Source organism: Sorex fumeus, unplaced genomic scaffold (genome assembly GCF_029834395.1).
Source record: "Sorex fumeus unplaced genomic scaffold, SorFum_2.1 ptg000156l, whole genome shotgun sequence".
Taxonomy (NCBI): domain Eukaryota; kingdom Metazoa; phylum Chordata; class Mammalia; order Eulipotyphla; family Soricidae; genus Sorex; species Sorex fumeus.
The window spans coordinates 77,371-94,273 of NW_026606213.1; the positions used below are offsets into that span (position 1 = coordinate 77,371).

General features: G+C 60.5%; 1 protein-coding gene across 3 annotated transcripts in view; it reads left to right on the forward strand.

Moving 5' to 3' along the window:
* The window catches only part of RFX2 (regulatory factor X2), a 59,657-nt gene that overhangs the window by 16,807 nt on the left and 25,947 nt on the right, over nucleotides 1-16,903 (forward strand). Inside the window, exons 1-2 of one of the 3 annotated variants that reach the window (XM_056107271.1) lie at nucleotides 13,678-13,802; nucleotides 14,888-15,003. The exons of 1 other annotated variant lie outside the window; for it this stretch is intronic. Coding sequence is in view for 1 of the 2 variants with exons in the window: in XM_056107270.1 (XP_055963245.1) it covers nucleotides 13,701-13,802 (102 nt within the window). In the remaining variant the exon portion in view is untranslated. Of the gene's footprint in view, nucleotides 1-13,677; nucleotides 13,803-14,887; nucleotides 15,004-16,903 lie in introns of those variants that run through there. One more of the 3 variants, XM_056107270.1, reaches the window with a different exon arrangement.

Sequence of the window (16,903 nt, forward strand, 5' to 3'; positions counted from 1 at the left end):
AGAGCCAGAGTCAGCACTTAGTGCCACCAGATGTGGCCGATGCCTCCCGTTCCTCCCCCCGCCCCCCCCCCCCAAAAAAAAACCCTGATGAGAAACATGTAGTAGAACCTTTGTCTAAAGCAAGAGCGTATGGACAGGCTGGAGAGAGAGGACAGCAGGGAGGGTGTTCGCTTTGCATGTGGATGACCCAGGGTCGATCCCTGGCATCCCCTGAGCACTGCCAGCAGTGATTCCTGAATGCAGAGCCAGGAGTAATCCCTGAGCATCACTAGGTGTGACCCAAAAAGCAAAAAAAAAAAAAAAGCAAAAAAGAACATATCGATGGGGCTCTGGGGCCTTTTAAATCAGTTGCCTCGACCAACTGCAACCCCCAAGAAACTCAGGGGCTGGAGAGATAGGCACAAGACATTTGCAGGACACCTGGGTTCAATACCTAACACCACATGTGGTCCACTGAACACAGAGCTTGGAGAAAACCCTGAGCACCACTGGGTGGGGCCCCCAAACAAAAGAAAAATAAACAAAACAACAAAAAAACCCCTTCTAGCTGTATTTTTAAATTTGGCTGATTTGGGGGCCAGCCCTGACCGTTTAGGGGATCTCCAGGGGTTCCCCTTTGAGTGCCTGGAAGTCGTGGGGTGGGGATGGAACCCAGGACTCATCCTAAATCCCAGCCCAGACCCTGACTGACTTTGGGGGTCGGGGGCACAAGGACTGTGGCCCACACCCCCAGGCATCTCTCTGGTGGCGCTCAGGGGGATCATGGACTGCTGAGTACCCAACGGGCACGGGCTGCGTGCCAGCGAGCACCCTCGCCCTGTGCCACTTCCCCCGTCTGCTGGCTGCATCTTGCAGAGGGAAAGTTTTGTTGGGGGTCCCCGCTAATCCCCAGGGAGCCGGAGCCGGGTGCTGCGGTGGAGTCCCCCTAATCCACCTGAGGCTGGAAGTTCTGAGGAAAGTTTCTGTGGGTTGGGTGGGGTCCACAGCTCCACACCAGCTTTTTTTTTTTTTTTTTTTTTTTTTTTTTTTTTTTGCTTTTTGGGTCACACCTGGCAATGCACAGGGGTTACTCCTGGGTCTGCACTCAGGAGTTACTCTTGGCGGTGCTCAGGGGACCATATGGGATGCTGGGAATTGAACCCGGGTCGGCCGCGTGCAAGGCAAACGCCCTCCCCGCTGTGCTATTGCTCCAGTTCCCACACCAGCTTCTTGCATGCACCTTCGCTTCTTTCCAAGCTCTGACAGTCCTGGGACTGGTGGCCCGCGGCATCCGTCATTGTCTTCCCTAACATGGGCCGTCTCTGCTGGGATGTTGGGGGCGGGGGCACAGCTGGGGAGAGGATGAGGAGAAAATTCTGGCGCTTCTCAAAGAAGCTCGGTTTCAGGGCTGGAGCGATAAGGCACTGGGGAGGGCACTTTCCTTGCATGCGGCCGACCCGGGTTCGATTCCCAGCATCCCATATGGTCCCCCCCAAGTACAGCCAGGAGTAATTCCTGAGTGCAAAGCCGGGAGTAACCCCCATGCATCACCGGGTTTAACCAAAAAAGCAAAAAAAAAAAGAAAAAAAAGAAGCTTGATTTCCAGGACAGGGGCTCCAGGCCCTTCACCCACCGCCTTGGGGACAGAACCACCTTGGGGACAGAACAGTCTCTGCATCAACCTGCCTGGGTCCCCAAATGCTCTAAGTCCCCATGCAGGACCTGCTTGGAATCTGGAACTTTCAGTGAAACTATGTATACATACAAGCAATGCCTGAGTAACACTGTTTCTCGGTCACTGTTAGGGTAACTGTTTCACTGGTTCATTACTAGAGTGCCAGTGTTTCCTTTGTTATCAGAGTAACATTGTTTCAATCATACTGGAGTAACATTGTTTTATTCATTCCCGGAGTAACATTGTTTCATTATAACATTTACTACCAGAGCAATTTTGTTTCCTTCACTGCTAGAGTGACACTGTTTCCTTTGTTATTAGAGTAACATTGTTTCATTTATTACTAGAGTACCAGCATTATTGCTAGAGTGACAGTGTTTCATTTCTTCATTACTAGGGTGACAGTGTTTCCTTTGCTATTTGAGTGACATTGTTTCTTTTATTACTGGAGCTAGATTGTTTGGGGTTCCAGTTCTTTTTTGATTTCTTCTTAGAAACAGTGCAATGAATTCCATCCCCAGTTCCTCTGGAGTAGGGGGCTGGGTAGATTCATCCTCCCACTAGCAACCCTCCTCCCCAGTCCGCTCCTGGGCCCACGTCTCGAGCCCCCGCTCCCCCCGCCTCACACACACCATCTCTCTGGCCCTGACAGAACTTCTTTCCCTGAGCATCTGTCCACCGGTTGTTTACAAACCTTCGCTGTTGTCAGTCATGCCGCAGAATGACGTGGGACACAGAGCAAATGAGCGCTTGCATGTCCTCCAGATAGATACCCAGAAGGAGAATTATCTGGGCCCCTAATTAAAAAAAAATTGACCATGTCATGCAAAGGATGGACCCAGGGCCTCACTGGGGCAAAGTCCCCTGACACCCCTGATCACTGGACCATGCCCCCTCGCTCTGCTCCTGCTATCTGGGGAACTTCCCAAGTGTTTCCCCCACCACCACCAGGTTTCTGGGTTCCCTTTTCACCACATCTGCAGCCTCCCATTCTCTCTGCTCTTCTTGAGAAAGGAGCACTTCTCTCGGGGGGCAGCCGGCCCATCGCTGCGGGTTCCACGGGCCCTTTCCAAAGGAAGAGTGATGGGGAAGGTTTCACACGCCTCTGCGCCATCCATATGCCTGCCCACCTTTTCCTGACCTTTATTTGAAAAGAGAGAAAGAAAGAGAGTAAGAAAGAGAGAAAGAAAAAGAGAAAGAGGAAGGAAGGAAGGAAGGGAGGGAGGAAGGAAGGGAGGAAGGAAGGAAGGACGATGTGGGGCTGGAGCCATAGTACATTGGAGAGGGCGTTTGCCTTGTATGTGGCCGACCCAGGTTCGAGCTCCGGCACCCCATGTGCCAGGAGCAATTTCTGGAAAACAGGGCCAGGAGTAAGCCCTGAGCGTTGCCGACTGTGACCCCCCCCCCAAACAAAAGTCCAGTCACTAATGAGGATACCATGTTTGGTGCTGGGGATTGGACCATCAAAGCGAGCACACACACACCTCTACCTTGTATTCTGGTTGGTTCCAACCCCAGCTGACTGGTTTTTTGGATCCTGCCATTTCCGAAGTCAATGGAGACAATTAACACTGAATTAACGAGCGTGCCTCGCAATTGCGGCTGCTTGATTTACCAAGTGTGTAATTACCTGCCTCAAAGTTTTACAGGCCCTTCTGGGCCTCTTAACCGCCTTCTAATCAGAGGCTTCCTGAGTTAACCATTCATTTCCTGGGCTTAGTGCTCCTTGGCTTGGAGATTAAATGTTTCAGCTGTGGCCCAGCTTCCAGATTTAGGCCTTAGGAAGTTCAATTAAGAAGCATCGCGGGGGGGGGGGGGGGGGGGGCGCAAGGGAGGGGCTGGAGCGATAGCACAGCCGGTAGGATGTTTGCTTTGCATGAGGCTGACCCAGGTTCAATCCCCGGCATTCCAAATGGTCCTCCAAACACCGCCAGGAGTAATTCCTGAGGGTAGAGCCAGCCAGGCATAACCCCAGAGCATCACTGGGTGTGACCCAAAAAGCAAAAAAAAAAAAAAAAAAAGAAGCACTGGGGTTTGGGAGGGCATGAGAGTACTTTGGGGAGGGCACTTGCATTGCATGTGGACAATAGGGGTTCAGTCCCCAGCACCAGGAGTGACCCCTGAGTGTCAAGCCAAGAGAACCGTCAGGTGTGCCCCCCTGTCCCCCAAAAGAAGCGTGGGGGGATGCTTGAGTGACAGCGTGATGGGTAGGGTGCTTGCCTTGCTTGGGGCTGCTTTAGGTTCGACTGCTGGGGGGCCTGGGGGGCGCTTGATTCCTTATCCTGAAAATGGGGGAAAAATAGGATTAAGCGTTAATTATTCAAACTGTGAAATAATGAATGCCAGGATAGCTCCCTGCCTGTTTTCTCTTTCTTTCTTTCTTTCTTTCTTTCTTTCTTTCTTTCTTTCTTTCTTTCTTCTTTGTTTATTTCTTCTTTCTTTCTTTCTTTCTTTCTCTCTCTTTCTTTCTTTCTTTTCTTTTTGGGTCACACCTGGCAATGCTCAGGGGTTCCTGGCTCTGCACTCAGGAATTACTCCTGGCAGTCTGCGGGGGGCCCTATGGGCTCATCTCCAGGGAACAACCCAGTGTGCAAGGAATATCCTCACCTGCGGTCCTATAGTTCTGGCCCAGTCTCCACCTGCGTCCCTCCCTTTACTCCTTCCCATCATCTCAAATGGTCCTTTGAGCCCCAGGTCAGAGTGGTGAGGTGCGCAAAAGGTGGAGGACAGGCTTTGCTTACGGGAAGGCCAGTAGCATCTCAGAAGGACCCAGAGGTGCCCCCCCCAAAAAAGATAAATAGTAAAGATAAACCAGAAGATGGGTCCTGCGGAGGGGGGGGGGCTGCTGGCCTCTCCTGTGGCTCTGGTAGTGGCCCCAGGCCTTTGCTTATGCTCTTGCCCACATCTGCACCCACCCAGAAGCCTGGAGGGGGCTTCCGCTCCACCCAGCCCAGGGTTTCCCCTTTGCCTCTTCTCAAATCCTGGTGTCAGGAAGCTCCCAGAGCTGCGGGGACAGAGATGCAGGTTCCACCGAAGCGGGCACCCCTGTTTCTCAAAGCGTAGCGACAGGGTCAAGGTCTTCTGGAGTCAGGTGCATGAGAGAGACATCAGCACTCGGGGGGTTGGACGGGTGTGACTTGTTCTAGGGGTGCTTGGAATGAGAGAGACGGACGTGGAGATGGAGAAGATTGGAGAGAGAGGGGGGAGGGGAGGGAGGGAGTGAGGGAGGAGGAAGAGAAGGATAAGAGGAAAAAAGGAAAGAGTGAGAGAACAGGAGTCTGGGAGATAGCACAGGGGAGGACACTTGTCGTGCACGTGGCAGACCTGGGTTTGATCCCAGCACCCCAGAGGGTCCTCTGAGGACCCCAGCGATGACTCTTGAGTGCAGAGCCAGGAGTAAGTCTGTTGTGCCCCAAAAGGGATTTCAAAAGAGAGGAAAAGGAAGAGAGAGAGAGACGGGGAGGTGGAAGGGAGGGAGGGAAGGAGGAAGGGAAAGGAAGGAAGAAGGGAGAGAGGGAGAAAGGGAGGGAAAGGAAGGAAGGAATAAGGGAGAGGAAGAAAGAAGGGACGAGGAAGAGAGAAAGGGAAGGCAAAGAAGGAAGGAAGAAAGGGAGGACAAGGGAGGGAGGGCGGGGAGGATGGGAGGGAAAAGAAAGAAGGGAGGAAGAGGAAGGAAGAAGAGAAGAAGGGAGAAAGGAAGAAGGGGGCAGGGGCAGCAGGCAGAGGGCAGGTGATGAGCATCTCCTGGCGAGAGCACTGTTCCTGGAGTCCACACCGAGCACCCTGTTGTTTCTCTCTCTCCCTGTTGAGCACCAGCAGTGACTCGCTTTATTCCGTTTTCTTTTCCCAAAAATCATTGTTTGTGCTGCTTTGGGTGCTGACTTCATTTGGAGCTGGAACAGAGACGCCAAACACAGAAGCAGAGTTGAGTGTTTGTCTGGGGTGGGACGGGCAGCCCGCTGGGGCGCGCCTCCCTCCAGGGCAGCTCGAGGCTCCTGGCTGGCAGCTGGACACTCGGCTCAACTCTTTTTACCCACACCCAGGGGTGCTCAGGGCTGACTCCGGGCTCTGCGCTCGGGGGGCTCAGCTGGGGAGCTCAGGGGGCCCGATGGGATGCCGGAGATTGAATCTGGGTCAGCTGCATGCCAGGCAAGCACCCCACCTGATGTCCCACTGCTCCTGTCCTTGACTCAGACCTTTTTTTTTTTTTTGCTTTTGGGGTCACACCTGGCGATGCAAAGGGGTTCCTCCTGGCTCTGCACTCAGGAATTAGCCCTGGCGGTGCTCAGGGCACCGCATGGGATGCTGGGAATCGAACCCGGGTCGGCCGCGTGTAAGGCAAATGCCCTACACGCTGTGCTACTCTCCAGACCTTTTTTTTTTTCCCAAGGCACACCCCACCATGCTCAGGGGTTACTCCTGGCTCTGCACTTGGGAATTACTCCTGGAGGTTCTCAGGGACCATTCGGGATGGTGGGGATTGAACCCGGGTCGGCCGCGTGCAAGGCAGACACCTGTCCCGCTGTACAATCACTCCGGCTCCTTGACTTAGATTTTGATGTCATCGGAAAGTCATTTCAGATATTTTCAAGTTGCGGTGGCAGCGCCATACATGAAAATATCACACGAAGAAAAATAAGAATAAGAATAGGATTTCCCTCCAAGCGTCTGATCAGAACATCTGCCGTTTCTGTTTGGTTTGGGGGCCACCTCTGGCCGTGTCAGGACTTACTCCGGCTCTCTGCTCAGAGATGACTCCTGCCGGTCCTCGGGGGACCCCAAATAGGGGGGCTGAACCTGGGTGGGTCACGTGCCAGGCTAGCACCCTACCAGCTGGGCTATTTCTCTGGCCCTCTCTTTTAAAAAAAAAAAACTTTCAGCCAAGTGTCACCCTCTTCACCCACACTCTCAGAAACTCTTGCCAATTAGGAACTTTTTTTTTTCCGGAGGAGAAATCAATTCTTTCCTGGGGGGGCTGGAGCTTTTTCCTCCCACTCCCCCTGGCCGTGCCCAGGCCGGGTCCTGCCTCCTGGGTTGGTGATCTCCGGAGCTGGTGTTGTTCCCTGGTTACTATAGAGAAGAGATTATTTGCCTTTCACTGAAGGCTGCTGAAAATAATAGATTACATATTTGGAAGGATTTTTTTTTTTTTTTTTTTTAGATCTGGTTAATGTGAGATAGAGGGGATCGCTCTGGGGATGGCATTGTTTGGTTTGGGAAGCTTTCTGCCGTTGCCAGGCAACGGGTTCTTGGAGACGGGAGTGGACGGCGTTGCCCCAGGCAACCGTTGTTACTTAGCAAACAATGAGGGCCGGCAAACAGCGCCCGCCAGGGCTTCGGGCCCGGCTTTAATTGCGCATCTGCATATTCCCCCCCTCCCCGCACCCCGCGCCCCCAGCCCTGGGCCGGGGGTTCGAGGCCGACAGGTGGTCCGCGCGGTCCGCAGGGGGATCCCTAAGGTGGACTTTGCGGGACGCGAACCGTTTCTGTCCGCCCCGCGGCTCCTCCCCCCCCTCCCAAGCAGAGCCGGGAAGGGCGCTGGGCGTTTGCACCTGGCTGACCTGGGTTCAGTCCCCGACACCTCCTAGGGTCCCCCCTCCCCCTCCCGCCGCCTCCTAGAACCACCCAGAGTGACCGCTGAGGCACAGCAGGCGTAAACAGGTGTGACCCAAACACCCCCACCGAAAACAGATTAAGAGGAGGAGCGAGGGGCTGAAGAATGCACCGCGGGGAGGACGTTTGCCTTGCACGTGGTCGACCCCGGTTCGATTCCCAGCATCCCATAGGGTCCCCCGAGCACCGCCAGGAGTAATTCCCGAGTACAGAGCCACGAGGAACCCCTGGGCATCGTTGGGTGTGAACTCCCCCTCAGAAAAGGAGGAATGAACCTTAACAGCTGTCCCAGAAAAAAAAGCTTCTCACAGGATGATGCTGGCCACTGGACCCAGGACCGTTTTGGGGGGAGTGTTGGGGGGGGGCTTGGAACTTCCTGGGTGTTGGCGTGATCACATTGGTGTTCTGGTGCCCGTGGCTGAAGGAGGGGTGCAGGCTGCACCTGTGTGATGTGCTGCTTCGGAAAGTGGGGGCCTGCTTCGACACTGGGATGGACAGCCCCCACCTGGCCCCCTGCAGTTTGGATCAAAATAGGGTCTGCTCCCTCCTCCCCCCACTGCTTCCCCACCTCCCCCTGCTCCTGCTCCCCCCAACCCTCCCCCTTCCCCCCTGCCATCCCCCCACCGCCTCCCCCTGCTCCTGCTCTTCCTGTTTTGCTGCGTTTGGACCCCCAGGCAGGCGGTGCTCAGGGCTGACTCCTGGCTCTGCTCAGGGATCAAGCCTGACAGGGCTCCGGAGACCCTCTGAGTTGCCGGGGGTCCAATCCCAGGTCAGCTGCATGCAAGGCAAGCCCCCTCCCCGCCGGGTAGTCCATTCCCCTCCTCTTTCTGTCCTTCCTCCTCCTGTTCTTGCTCCTCCCTCCTCCTCCTCGTCCTCCTCCTCCTCCTCCTCCCAGCTCCAGATAGCAATTGTTTACCGGGCTGGTTGCTTGGGTAAACAAGGGCCCTGAACTTCACTGATAGCTGGTCCCTCCCCGCCTCGCTGGAGCAGGCTCGGAACTGAGACATGCTGGTCCCTGGGGGCTGGGGGCTGGGGGCTGGGAAACTCTCCCCTTCCTTGTTCATACCCTCCCTACCCATGCCCGCTGAAGCAGCGGTGTCACACACATGCACACATGCACACGTATACACATACACAAGATTTTTTTCAGGGGAGCTCGCTGTGGCCCCCCTGTGCTTGCGGGGCTGTCCCAAGGTGCTTGGGGGACCATGCCGTGCTGGGGATGGAACCGGAGCCCCTATACACACACACACACACACACACACACACACACACATGCAATTGAGAGTGGGGGACCAGCACGGCCAGCCTAGGGTTCGAGGCAGATCTCTCTCCTCTCAGAGCTTCTGGCCGCCTGTGATGGTTTCTGTTTGTTTGGGGGTCACGCCCAACAGTGCTCAGGGCTGACTCCTAGTTTGGTGCTCAGGGATCACTCCTGGCAGGCAGCCTACGGGGTGCTGCGGATCGAACCCAGGTGAGCTCCGTGCAAGGCAGGTGCCCTCCCCGCTGTGCTGTCGCTCTGGCCCATCTGGGATCCTGAAGGAGAACGGCCCCGGGCCACTCCCCATCTAGCGCCTGCGAGGCGCGCACCCACCTCAGGCCAGTGCCTGGCTGAGGGTCTCCGAGCACCCCCAGTCAGCTCACGGCTGCTGCTGCTGCCCTTGGGGGTCTCTGGGGTCCTCGCCCCCCAGCCCTGGGTCCCGCTTTTCTTCTGAGCACTGGAATGAATGGCCCAGACTCGAGGGGTGGACACTGGGTCACTGGCGGGGGAGGCCTGTGACAGTCCCTGAGTCTCCATCGCCCGTGACCCTCTGGAAATAACCTCCCCGTGGTCAGTGCTGACCCGACGGCTCCTGTGTGCTGCTCCCGTGCCCCCCCCACCAGCCCTCATGCGTCCCTCCCGGGTTCTGCCGCCGCGATCGCCCCATCACCCGTCCCACCATGTGCGTGTCCTGATGCCGCCTTTTGCTCTCTGCGACCCTTGCCCGGGCAGTGTTCGGGTGTGGCAGGCTCGGCCGCAGGGTGCAAGTCAGTACCCCAGCTCCGTGGCCCGCAGCGGGTTCCCTCGGAGCCCCTCAGGTCTGAGACTCACCCATCACCGCCCTCCCCTACCCACGCGCCCCTCCCCGCTTCCACACAGGGTGTCCCTTTGGGGGCCCTCAGGCCCCGCCACTCTCCCCGAGTGGCAGGCCTGACACCAGGGGCAGGGAGGGGTGTCCTGGAGGTGGGGGTCACCAGGAAGGAGAAAGGGGGTCCCCTCCAGGCTTGGCAGAGTCGGAGGGAGGAGTGCCAGCGCCAGGAGGCGGGGCGCACAGCTGTGCTGGGGGTGGGGTGGGGCGCTCGGGGCTGAGTCCCAGCTGGGGTCGGGGTGGGGGTGAGGAGACTGTTCGGGGGCGGAGCGGGCCCCTCGGGCTGTCACAGCTGTGGGGGGGGGGTGATTGAGCCTTGGTCAGGGGCCGCTGTGTACGCATGTGCATAGGCGGCGGCGCGTGGGTGTGGACGTGCTCGCCTGCGTGTGACACGCGCGTGCCTTGTGCCTCGCACGTGTGCGCCAGTTGTAAGTGGGCGTGCACGTTCAGCCCGCGCGTGGTACGAGCGCGCACACGTGTGCGTGGCGGGTGCGTGGACGCAGACACTTGTGTGGGCTCTGACACCCTCCTCGGCCGCTTCCCCAGCTCGGCAGCCTGCGCTCCCTTCCTGGAAGCCACGCTCCGTGGTGTTTCTGGGGTCCACGGCGCAGCAGCACCGGGACGAGAGTCTGGTGGTGGAGCGCGCCAGAGGGGCCGGGACTGGGTCCGGGGATCCCCTCCCCGCATCCACGGGAGCGCAGAGCACAGCTGAGCCGCACTGGGAGCGAACTGCACACCGCGAGCCCCTTCACCGAGGCGGGACCCGAGTCCTGTCCAAGAGTCGCTGGGGTGGGGGGGGGGGCTGATGCCCAGGGCTCAGGCTGGGGCTGGGCGGGGAGAGAGAGAGAGAGAGAGAGAGAGAGAGAGAGAGAGAGCGCATTTGGATCCTGAAAGGAAGCCGGCGCCCAAGCCTAATTCTTACCCAAAGAAAAAGGAATTTGAATTCTGCAGCAACTTCTTGCCCAGAATCTTGGAGCCCGCCCCCCCCTCACCCCCGCCGCCTGCAGAAGAAACTTAAAACTGGACTGAGGAAAGTCGGGGTGTGGGGGAGCCCTACGGTTGCCTGGGGACAGCAGGAAAGTGGCAGAAATAGGCCCTTGGGGACACAGGCCCCAGAGCAGGGGACACACTGCGGTCCCGGCCCCTCTGCCCTTGCCGATGACAGTGTTCTGTGTTCTGGGGGGTGCCTGCTCCTCTCATCACCGCAGGGTGCGGGGGACCCCGTGTCCTCCTCTGGTCTGCTCCCCAGTGCCGGTCACTCACGCCTCTCCTTGAAGTGGTCCCACACGTCAGGAGACACTGCAGTGAGGGGTGAGAGCCTTGCCGGAGGGAGCCCCTGGCACGGGAGCACTGCAGAGGGAGCCAACCATGCACGGCTGTGGCAGCCCCTGCTGTGAGCTCTCCAAGTCTCCGGAGTGGGACTGGGGTGGGGGGGGGCTGAGTCTTCCCAGCCAATCAGGTTCCTTTGGGGGCCAGACCCTGAGCAGGGCTGAGATGGGCTGGGCCAGACCCCAGTGCCCAGAGAGAGGATGCGGGCAAGGCAGGCGCCCGCATCTTGGGGTCGCACTCATCTTGCCCCGCGTGTCAGACGCCGGCACCCTTGGCTGCAGCCCAGCGCCTCCGGAGAACCTTCTGGACTTGTTTCTGCTTGTTCCGGGCCACGCTGTTAATCATTCTCTGGGGCACCTGTGCCCGGTGCCATGGGGGGGGGGGGCGGGAGGGGACGCGGAGGAGGGCGACCCCGTGTCCCGGCTGACCCCGGGGGCGGGGCCCGGCGGGGGTGGCCCCCGGTGGCATCTGGGGGGACAGGAATAGTCCGGCGTTGCTGAAGGGCACGGTGAGTCAGCGGGCGTCGGGGCCAGGAACCGGGCCCAGAAATCGCCGTCAGCCTTTTCTGCGGCTCCTTTCCTGTCATTGCTGGTCGCCAGGCAACCGAGTATTTTCCTGCTAACACGAGCCTCTTCCCTTTGTGCCCGGGGCGGGCGGGCGGCTGTTCATTCATCCCGGCTGGAAGCCGAGGCCCGCCGGGCTGGGCCACAGTGTCCCCTGCAGGCCGGGGCTGCGCCGGTCCCAGGCGCGCAGAACGCACGCGCCCGTGGGCTCGGGTCGGTGTTGGGGTCCCCAGGGGGCCCTATGCGGCCCCAATCCGCCCTGAGAGGGTTTGGAGGTGAAGAGTCCCTGACGCTTCAGCGCTGGTTGGCAGTGGGCTCTTCTGCACCACCCCCCCTGCACCCACCCCCTGGGACCCCCGTCTTTGTCAGCAGGGAATGTGCCCACCCACTTCTAGAAAGTCACCCACTCCCCGTCAGTTCCCCCCATGGTGAGTCCCACCCACTGTCACCCCCTTCCCCGCGCCCCCCAGGTTCTGTACTTTTGGGTCTGAGTCACTTGAGTCCCTGGTCGCCCTGGACCCAGTGGCTGTCACTGCGCCGTCCTGGGCTTGGCGAGGGGCGGGTCACCACTGTCAGTCTGTCCCCCTGCGGTCAGCCCGGGACTTTTTCCCCCGGGGCCTTGCTTGGCCGCTGTTGTCCAGGCAGGGGGACCCGGTTTCCCACCACCCTCCCACATGCCCCAGGAACCCTGTGCATTTGCTCGTCCGCCCCCACCAACATATACACACACACACACATGCGCACACACACGGACACAGCTTGTGAACAGCTGTCCACGTGGATGTGAGGGTCAGCCCCTTGTGCCCACCGGAGGCCTTGGGCTCGCTCTCACCCCACGCGAGACCGGGGAGTAGACGATCCTGCTTGGGGTGCTGGCTCCCCTGTGCCCCCCACCCCAGGGTCCTTGAATCCCACTCTTCCTGCTCGGGGCTTCCGGCGGGACAGGCTGCGGGACAGGCGGGACAGCGTGCAAATGACCCCGCCGGCACACCTGGATTATGTTTTTTTGTTTTTGTTTTGTTTTTTTTTGGTTTGTTTGATTTTTATCTGGGGGGCCACACCCGGCGGTGCTCGGGGCTGACTCCTGGCGGGGCAAGGCCAGGGCCCGCCCCGCCTAGAGTAAAGCGTTGGCGGGCAGGAGGATGCCCGAGGTCAGCGCGGCCCGAGGTCAGGGCGCGGGGTGGGGGTGGGGGGAGGTTACCCGGAGTTCAGGCTCCCCGGGGTGGCTCCGCGGGCCGCGGGCGCCACCTGCCGGCCACCCTGCGTCAGCGCCAGAGAACGCGGCGGGCCGAGTGACCCTCCGGCCGGCCGGGGCGAGGGGGCGGGGGTGGGGGCGGGGAGGGCTGCTTCTGCCCGCACCGGGGGCATCAAATCCACTCCGGCGGTCTGGCAGGAGCACAGCGGGCGGCCTTGCACGCGGTTGGGTTCATCCCCGGCACCCCACAGGGTCCCCCTAGTTCCACCAGGAGTCAGCCCTGAGCACAGAGCCAGGAGTCAGCCCTGAGCACCGCTGGGTGGGAGGGCGGGTGGGCCCTCCCCTTCCCCCCCAAAAAAAAATACCTTAAAAAAATGTTTTGGGGCTGGAGCAATAGCACAGCGGGTAGGGCGTTTGCCTTGCACGCGGCCAACCCGGGTTCGATTCCCAGCATCCCGTATGGTCCCCTGAGCACCGCCAGGAGTAATTCCTGAGTGCAGAGCCAGGAGGAACCCCTGAGCATCGCCGGGTGTGACCCCCAAAAAGCAAAAAAAAAAAGTTTTGACCCATTCTTGGAGATGACAGTGGCAGAGAGACGAGGCAAGTTTGTGCTGGGGGGTCGGGGGTGGGGGACCCTGCTGTGAGTACCGGGCAGATCTCCCCCAGCGGCAGGGGGTGGGAGACATGCTGGGGGGGCTGGGCACACACGGGGAGGGGACAGGTGCGCCAGACCTCAAAGCCACCGCCTGTCCCGCGCCTTCTCACGTCGGCACCGCCGCGGGGAGGGGCTGGACCCGGCCTGGACCCGGCCTGGACCGGGCCACCCACCTGCAGGCCGCGCGCGCGCTCCTGGCTCCGAGCCGGCTCCCCGGCCCTGGTTAAAGGTTCTTGTTGACTCTGGAGCTAAACCCATTTTCTCCGGGCAAGCACGGACGGGGGTGGCAGGCCGCTGGGCATGGCCCTGACCCGAGCCTTCTTTGGGGGCGCGCGGGGCGGAAAACGTCTCTGCCCACCTTCTCGGCTCTTTCGAAGGACCCAGGACGCGGCCTTGTCCCTTCTTGGTCGGACAAGGCGGGGTCCCCGCCGTGGAACTGGGGTGCGGGCTGGAGTTGGGTCCCGCCGCCGGCCCGGCTGGCAGAGGGAGCTGCTGCCCCGAGCCCCCAGGCCCGCCCCCCACTCACCCGTTTCCCCTCTCTCCAGCGCCGCGCTGAGCGAGCATGCAGAACTCCGAGGGGGGAGCCGACCCGCCCGCCTCCGCCGCCCTGGGCCCCGCTGCGGCCCCCGCGCCTGTAGCCCAGCCTGTGCCCGCCTCCCCGCAGGTAACGCCCCACCCTGCCTCCCGCAGGTAACACCCCCACCCTGCCTCCCGCAGGTAACGCCCTCACCACCACCCCCTTCCCCGCAGGTAACGCCCCCCACCTCCACTGATCACACTCACTTCCAGCACAGGAGAGACCTCCCACGTGGTGCCACCCAATGGTCCTCTCCAGGGCAGCCCATGGGCCCCAGCGTGAACCTCCCTTCCCCCAGGCCAGACCAGCCCCCCTCGAAGGAAACCACCCCCCAGCTTCCCCCAGGCCACACCAGCCCCCCTCCAGCTGACTCCCATTCTTCCCTGTGGGTGCCACGGCCCCAGACTCCTCGAAGAAGCCACTCAGGTGCCGGGACTATCAGCTGGCCTAGCCGGGCCCACACTCTGCTGGCAGGTGGTCGGGGGTCCATCCAGCACCACACAGCGCCCCCCACCCCCACCCCAGCAACTCTGGGAGCTAACCTCCCCTCCCTAGCACAGAACTGAAAATAACCCCAGCGCACTGCTAAGTGTGACCCCCCCTCCCCAAACCAAAAGCCAGCAAAAGAAACTTTGCATGTGGGGGCCCCAGGTGAGCCCCACTGGGGGTGGCCCTAAAAGCAGACAGCCCTTCTTTAACACGGTTTGTTGTGTTGGGGCGGATGGAGCGGGTCATGGTCCCCACGGCCGGGCCGCTGACCCCAGCCCCCAACTTCATCTGTTTCGCTCCCAGCCTTGAGAAATGCCCCTTTGATTCTTTTTGGGTTTTTGTTTGCTGGTTTTTTCTTTTTGGGTCTCTCCCAGCAATGCTCAAGGGTTCCTCGTAGCTCTGTGCTCAGGAATTACTCCTGGCGGTGCTCGGGGGGACCCTATGGGATGTCGGGGATCGAACCCGGGTCAGCCACGTGCAAGGCAAACGCCCCACCTGCTGCGCTATCGCTCGGGCCCCAAGAACTGTCCCTTCGAACGCACAAAGGTCTCCGCGGATCAGGCGAGGGACAGCCCAGTCTCAGGGTTCGGCTCGGCCCAAACCCTCACTGGGGCAGACGGACGGAGGGTTCCCGCGGGGCACACGAAGGGAGGAATTTTCACACCGAGGCCCTCGGCTTGCAGATTCCTACCAGGGGCTGAAACTCACCCCAAAGTAGACCCGAACCCAGATTCTGTGCCTTGGGGTCGACCAGGAAGTCTTCGGCGTGTGCCAGGGTTCACGGTTTGTGGATCGAAAGGTCAGGAGTCTGCGGGGGGCGGGGATAGGGAAGGGAATTAAGGTTGGGTGGGGGAGCCCATCATTCAGGCCCCCCCCCGAAAAGGGGCAGGTGCCAGGACTCGAACCCCGGCCTCACATGTGAATGGCCAGCGCTGAGCAAAAGCTCCCAGGCCTGTCCCTGAGCACCGCAGAACCAAACCAAACCAAACCAAACCAGAAACCAAAGCACTTCCGGGCCTGAAGCCCTGAGCTCTGGTCTCGGGCTGGGACGGTCTGTGACCCCTTTGCCCCGCTTTCTCCCGGCCCGACCCACTGACCCACCCTCCCCCTCTCGCTCCTTCATGACACATCCCCGTCTGGGCCCCGTCTCGAGGCCACCGTCTCCCCTGGAACAGGGAGCACCCCCTCTTGCTCCTGACCCCCTCACAGCCTACAACAGAACTTCCCAGGATGGTGGAAACCCAGCGAGCTCCCCCGGCCCCCCAGGACCCGACCTGCCTCTTAGCCCTGATGTGGGAGAGAGTCTGCGGGGGGGGGGGGGTGGGAGGGCGGGGGGATGCTTCCTCTGCATGTGGCCAGTTCCCGGGAGTGATGTCTGCAGAGCCAGGGAAAGCCCGAACACTGCGGGCCGTCACCCCAAACCCCCAAGATAAGACCATCGAATGAAGTGTCCAGCCAGCATTGGACCGCCCGTGCAGAGCGACTCCCCCTGGCCCCATGCTGGGGGGGACCCCTCCCCCCGTGGACCCCAAGCAACCATCTGCCAGGGTCCCGATTCAGTGCTGTTCACGCCCCACCCCACAGTGTCCTGTGCCTCTCACCTCTCTCTAGATCCAGAACCTTCTCGTCCACCCGCCAGGGAGCCCTGTCCCCATGGGAGTCCTCAGCTCCCCGTGCCCACCCCGCTGTCGGCCGAGGGGTGGCGGGTTCTGGACTTTTCCATCCCGCGGATTCCCACCCCAAGGGCTTGGGGGGAGGCGGGGTTGTCTGCTTCTGCCCCTGAGCACATAGTGTGGGGGTCAGGCGTCCCCTCCCGAGCTGAGGGGCGTCCTGGGGGCGGGGGCCGTGTGTGCGGTATGCATGCGTGTGCGTGCGTGTGTTCCCGCTGCCGGAGCCTGGAGGGTTCGCAGGGGTTTTTCTGTTTTGGGTTTTGTTTGGGGGCCACTGCCAGAGGTGCTCAGGGCTGCCTCCCGGCTCTGCACTCTCCTGGCGGTGCTCCGGGGACCCTGTGGGATGCCAGGGACGGAACCTGCGTCCTCCCCACCGTCCTATAGCTCCGGCCCTGTGACATGTTCTCAGGTTTTGTTTTTTTTTTGGTTTTTTTGCTTTTTTTGGGTCACACCCGGCGATGCTCAGGGGTTCCTCCTGGCTCTGCACTCAGGAATCACTCCTGGCGGTGCTCGGGGGACCATATAGGATACTGGGAATCGAACCTAGGTCGGCCGCGTGCAAGGCAAACGCCCTCCCCGCTGTGCTGTCGCTCCAGCCCCTGTTCTCAGTTTTGAAGGCAAAGCACTGCTGAGCCCCCAGGCCCTTTCCCTCCGCCCCAGGATTGCCAGGGACCATCCTGGGCCCTCCCTGGGAAGACTGCAGAAGCTCCGGGCACACCTTCTGGCCCCTTGCCCGCCCACCGGGGCCTCTCCCTCCCCCCCCTCCCTCCCTCCCCCGCACCAGCTCGACCCACCTCGATCCTCCCCAAGCTTCTGACTGGGGGTGCGCCCAGAGCGGGCTGCAGAGTAGCGAAGCCAGAGCCCTAGAGCCAGGACTGGAGCACGGGGAGCAGGGTGGGGGGTACCCAGGGCCCCTCGGACCCCTCCTTCCTCCTGGATGTGCGCTGCACGGAGCCCCCCAGTGGGTGTGGTGTGGATGAGACATGTGTGCGCATGTTTGTGTGTCTAAAATGTATGTGTGTACGTGGG